The sequence below is a fragment of the Salvelinus alpinus genome, chromosome 2 (assembly GCF_045679555.1).
Source record: "Salvelinus alpinus chromosome 2, SLU_Salpinus.1, whole genome shotgun sequence".
Lineage (NCBI taxonomy): Eukaryota > Metazoa > Chordata > Actinopteri > Salmoniformes > Salmonidae > Salvelinus > Salvelinus alpinus.
Window position 1 is genome coordinate 26,600,344 of NC_092087.1, and position 6,177 is coordinate 26,606,520.

Genomic DNA, 6,177 nt, shown 5'->3' on the forward strand with positions numbered 1-6,177 from the left:
GGGACTAATTTTGAAAATGTACTGGGAAGGGGTGCAGCCTTGGGAGGGCCTCCACCCACTGGGGAGCCAGGCCCAGTCAATCAGAAGGTGTTTTTCCGCACAAAAGGGCTTTATTACAGACAGAAACACTCCTCAGCACTCGACTAATTTTCCTTTAATGGGTACAAAACAGCCGTTGTCATTCCTGGGAATCAAATCTTACATGGTATGTTTCACTTTCATTTCTTTATTGAAAGTTAGTGCGACGGGTGAGTCATGGCGTCATTCCTAGGCTAGACCAGTAGATGAACCTGTTTCACCAGAAAATGTCTACTTCAGATTGAGAGGTCTCATAGAGAATGCAATAAAATTTGACAGTTCAACATGTCTTTTTTTTCTTCACACATTTTTTATTTGGCTTAAATGTTTTTAAAGAAATTATAAAAATATACAACTTGGTTTAACATAGATAAACCCAAACTGTGCGGCCATTAGTTGATGCTCAGTGGTCCACAGGCCCACCATCCAGACATGATAAAAAGGAGACACCATAACAATAAAAAGTATGTTAGCAGAAATATAAACCACAAGTTATACGGTGCCTATCAATAAAATGATTGCACTTCCTTCTCTGTTCCCAAATGTTATCAGGCAGGTTCCCACTCCACCTGGTAGGCTAGCTGCTTGCGTTCATCAGGCATTTGAGTTTAATATTATCAACAAAAAAGGATAACAAAGAACTTGATTGCAGAGTAACTTATATTACATTTACTATGCAATGAACTGAGATCACAGAATCTACCCCAAACCCCACTGCAACACACCTGTAGGTCTACTTCCATTGATCAATCCATCTGGCATTAGTCAAGACCATCCTAAATGTTAACAAGCAGCTGTCCATACTAGAACTCCACTAGGTAGCTGCGTGCCTTCATCAGACGTTTGAGCTTGTTCTGCAGTGCAGCCCTCTTGCTGCCGATGTCGAAGTCCTCCTTCAGCAGCTGCTCGATGTTGTCCTTCTCCTGCAGAGTCTGAAGCATCTCCCTCTGCAGCTGGGAAGCAGACTCCTGCAGAACCAGGTAGCGGATTACCATGGGAATTTGATCAGCCAGACGCTGACTGGATATCTGGCAAGGATAAAGAGACAGACAAGACAAAACACCTATTATTAAAATGACAGACATCGATAGATATAGTGGTCTACCATCAATTCTGTCCAATTCAGGTTTTAGTCCCCTGACAATGGTTGGTTCACACACACTCTAAATTGTATAATGTTATAGCACATTTACATGCAACAATATTAACTAGTTTTCAGGGAAATGGTGAAGAAATTAGTTTAAGAGTCAGCAGTTCCATTCAATCTCTGAGTTAGTGCCCTCTTATCCCTAGTCTGAAGAGCTAGTGGAAATACAGGTAGGTTCTTGTTTAGGGTGTTAGGCCAGCATCTAAGATGGTGATTTACACAGTACTTACCCTGTAATAGGACTTGAGGTGCAGCATCATCTCCTGTAGGGTGGCATTGTTGTCTGTGCTAAAGATCGTACTCCTTATCTTAACGGTCGGTAAGGGTCGGTCGTCTTCCTCCTCCCTCTTCCTCTCACTCAGACTGTGGCTGTAGGTGCTGTCCTGTGTGTACACTATCAGCTCCATCTTGAACTGAGTCCTCAACATGGACTCAGCTGTAGAGTCATTCACCTGCTTAATGGCCTCAATTTTTGTCTGTAGTTGAAACAAAACACAACTCAGTCATTCAACAGGAGATAAATGTAGTTGGTGCATGTCAGCCATCTCATTCACATACAGGTCGATGACCAACTGTGGGAATATCAGGGATAAATGGTGACATTAATATTGCATGGTGTGAGATATACCTTCGCTGATTTCAGGAGGTTAGGAAATCCAGTGAAGCTGCTCTGAGCCAGCAGCAAGAACACCTTCCTAACGGCATCTAGAGAAGGGAAGAAACACCATAACATCACTCTGACACAGGACTCAAAGATAGATTACATTCTTGGATGGAAAATATACATAAATCATCTTGGCTTCATATTTTGGCAAATAGGCTCCCATATGAAATAAAAACACTGACTGGGTTTTAGTATAGGTAAAAAAAGAACCTTCTCAAACATATACTATACCTGAAATCTCCTTCAGCTTCTTGACTGCTGGTTCCTCAAGTTGTTTAATCTGGTCTTTCACCATCACCTCAAAGGTCTTGTAGTTGATGAACCCTGGGAGCTCCCTTCCACGGTAGGTCTTCTCATAATCAGCCACTTCTCCCTCGATCCTCTGGTTAACTGCAATATACAAAAGGATGTCATTATGTTGCATTACACTAAATAAGCAAGTGTATAAGCCTTCCATGTCAAAATAAAATTCTGTACATCAATCTCAATTCAAATAGCAATTCTTTGTTATCTAGCTCGCTGAAATAAGCCAGCGTTTTTAATGGGTGCACCGGAGCATGATAATGGTGAACTCACAGATTTCTCCAGAGCGATCCAGGTGTAACTTCCATTTCTCAAACTCTTTTCTGAGTGTGGAGAAGACATTGAGACGAATTCCGCTTTTCAGCTCCTCCCCAGTGCTCAGGTTGATGGCATCCTGGGTGAACGCAGTCACTTTCTGAGACACAGAAAGAGACGTTATTAGATACATGGGAGGGATATATGTGTAGATGTGTAAAGAGAAACAGCTATGGATAAGATTTCATCAACTTTCAAATGCTTTCCTGAATTGATAAGTTTTGCTAACAAAGACAAACATGGCTGTTGTCAGTTTGGGTCAAGGCCAGAGCTGAGTGAAGGAGAGGGTAACTAAATCATCTGTTGGAGGCTGGGGGACTCACATCAATCAGGAAGTACATCCTTTCCGCCGAGTCCTCAGGGGGTCCGGTACCATATCTTTCCAGCTCGGCATGTGTCTCTGCCAGCTTTGCCTCAATCTGCTCTTCTAGACGAGGCAGGGATTTCTAAAGGGCACAACACAGAGTCATGGCTTATGGCAACAGTCACTCAGTAACAAATGTATAGGATTTTGTGCAGTGAAATGTAATGGAAGAATAATTTACCTCGATATGATGCACCAGTTCAAGAGTTAATTTCTCTGCCAGTTTAGGGATGGTGGCATGGCCCTCATCATAAAGTGTGCTGCAGAAAGGTTAGAAAAAACAGTTTTTCACAACATACCAAATAGTTTGGTTACCACACAGGTACACAATTCAATTAAAAACTAACACACTTTATGAGTGATGAAAAATGGGCATTGGATCAAATTTGCTTCATGCTTTCCAAAACAGCTTTTAAAATCGAAGGCACACTTCAACCCAGAGGACCAACCTGAGATGAGCGTGCTCTTTGAAGAAAGCCTTCTCCCTCTCTGTGGCCTCGGTCAGTGAGACTCGCTCCATGATCTCCTTCTGGCCCCTGCACTTGACTATCATGTAGCCCTTAGTTAGGTGGATAACCTCATTATGAACTATGTCCACCACCGTCTCCTCTGTGCCTTTGTCTACCAGGTCAGGCTTGGTCAGGATGCCTGTTCAATGGGAAACACACACAAGTCTCACTTATTAAAGTCAACACAAGTCAACATGGTCCATAATAGTTTAATAAATAATAAAAGGGGGAATACCTAATGTCCTTTCCCCTTCAGGGTCCACCTCTTGTGCCATCTTCAAAGCCTCTGTGGTTGCAATGTCAACGTTGCATGGCACAACCACCAAGTTGATTGTTTCTTGCTTTGTGATGAACTTCCGTATCAATCTCTTAATCTGGAAATGTCAAATATTATACATAACATGTTGTGGGGGGACTTGGTTTCTGGGTTAAAAATGCACAGTGTTTTCCCACTAACATTGGGGGTGGGGTGGAAAGATGTACCTGTTCACCAATGTTCTCAGGTTGACCCTTGACAGCTACCCGGGCGATGCCTGGCAGGTCGATGAGTGTGAGGTCTGGGACGTCAGGGGAGCCAATCTCTAGGCTGATGAGGTCATCACTGATACCCACCCCCACACCTGCCATTTCGTCCTGGGCTGGAGGGAGGAATAAGAATACAGAACACTGTTGCTAGAAACCACCAGGGTTCCAACAGCACAATAGTAAAGTGGATCAAGTTATCTTTTTATTGGCATTTAGGTATTTAATACTTATGGGTGTGATGTCTTATGGAGTAGAGAACATAGTTTAGACTTTAGAGACTTTCATCTTTGCCATGGTCAGCAGACCAATGACCACACCTTCACGAATTTTCTTCTCCACATCAGAGGGGTCCTCAATCTCCTCCTCATGGTCTTGGTAGCTGATTTTTCCGTGCCATTCTTCTCCTTCTCTCTTCCTCTTCATCTTCAGCTCGAGAGGGCATCGTGTTACAATACCTGTCAGAGTTGTTAGAAAGCGTGAAAGAGATTAAATTAAACTGTTAGAAACACAGAAAAAACAGTCCATATACAACATTTTCCCAGTACAATCAAATTAAATTGTGAAATATTCCATCTTTCTGTGCTTGTAGTTGATCCCCAAAAACATTTCACATCTTGTTTTATAGAAAATTGGTAGTCACATTTTGCTGAGTCATCAATCATTGACCATAATGCATAATGAAAATGTATCGAAAGCATGTTAGAAAACGCTCCAAACCAATTCTGAATGATGTCTCGGCACAAAAAATATGAGTTAGACATATTTGCATATTGCAATACAGTCATTGGCAAGTGATGACTCAGCAAAATGGGAAGACTAATTCAATGTAATGGAAAAAATATATATATATTTATATAATACAAAAAAAACTTTTGGGAATCAATTACAATCACAGAAAGAGTGAAAATAAGGCTGCATATAAAATGGGTGAACTTCCCCTTTAACATAATAAATTAAGAGATCAAATGATAACCAAATCAATACAGGCTCACTTGTTAAACCTCTCTGAGACATTGATAGATGATAAATAATTGTTATCTCAGTTTGATAAATTATCACTCACCACTCCCCCTTGGCAAAGCCACCCCAGACAGCGCCTCCAGCACTGAGCTCTTTCCCGAACTCTGGTCCCCTATCACGGCGATGGCAGGCAGCGCAAGGTCCTTCTCCACACCAAGGGAGCGCAGGGAGTCGATAAGGTCTATACAGGGACGCACCTTCTCCTCATAATGTTGGTTTAGAGTGTTATTCATGGTGTATTATTATTTAGTATTTAAAACTTAAATAAACAGCAAGGTGTTCTGCTCTCTGATGACCACTGCCTGTCCCTTTTCTCCGATACAGGAGATTTTACGTCTCGACACGTTTTATAATGGGTGAAACAACCGGTTCCGTGTTTTCAGTGTCATTCCTGCGAATCGAATCTTAAGCGGTTGTTTCCACTTTCATTTCTCCATTGAAAGTTAGTGCTGAAGCTGGAAGCTGCACCCAATTTAACCAAACGACATGTGAGACATGGCGTCATTTCTAGGCTACACCACTAGATGGCCCTGTCTCACTAGAAAAGCTATAGACTAGTTTAGGTTTCTTGTGTGGCCTGCCTGGCGTGGACTGACGTGGACTGGTTGCGTTGTCAACTAACGTGAATTCAACTTGAAATCAACAAAAAATATCACCCCGTCATTGGATTTAAGCTATTTTTCACCATAGAAATTCACCTTTATAATAAAGGATTGCATGCCTCTATCATCACCTTTGCAGACTAATGCAAGCCTGCTATTCCTAATGTGATTATTAGATTGGATAGTGATAATTTAGGCTATTAATAAACGTGTAGTGGGATAGGTTTATAAACTACAGTTGAAGTCGGAAGTTTACATACACTTAGGTTGGAGTCATTTTTCAACCACTCCACACATTTCTTGTTAACAGAATATAGTTTTGGTAAGTCGGTTAGGACATCTACTTTGTGCATGACAATACATTTTTCCAACAATTCTTTACTGACAGATTCTTTAACTTATAATTCACTATATCGCCTACCTTCAAACTCAGTGCCTCTTTGCTTGACATCATGGGAAAATCAAAAGAAATCAGCCAAGACCTCAGAAAACAAATTGTAGACCTCCCTCCACAAGTCTGGTTCATCCTTCGGAGCAATTTCCAAACGCCCGAAGGTACCACGTTCATCTGTACAAACAATAGTACGCAAGTATAAACACCATGGCCGTCATACCGCTCAGGAAGGAGACGTGTTCTGTCTCCTAGAGAT

At 41.7% G+C, this 6,177-nt stretch overlaps 1 protein-coding gene across 1 annotated transcript; it reads right to left on the reverse strand.

The window, feature by feature from the left end:
- Window positions 1-368: 368 nt before the first annotated feature.
- Window positions 369-5,325, reverse strand: LOC139557585 (interferon-induced GTP-binding protein Mx3). The gene is made up of 12 exons (XM_071372583.1): window positions 4,969-5,325; window positions 4,223-4,360; window positions 3,864-4,018; window positions 3,616-3,754; window positions 3,321-3,519; window positions 3,053-3,131; window positions 2,831-2,953; window positions 2,466-2,607; window positions 2,121-2,279; window positions 1,854-1,930; window positions 1,456-1,701; window positions 369-1,106 (listed from the first exon to the last, which is right to left on the reverse strand). The coding sequence occupies exons 1-12, from the start codon at window positions 5,156-5,158 to the stop codon at window positions 882-884; spliced, it is 1,872 nt and encodes a 623-aa protein (XP_071228684.1). The 5' UTR covers window positions 5,159-5,325; the 3' UTR covers window positions 369-881.
- Between the last annotated feature and the right edge of the window lie 852 nt (window positions 5,326-6,177).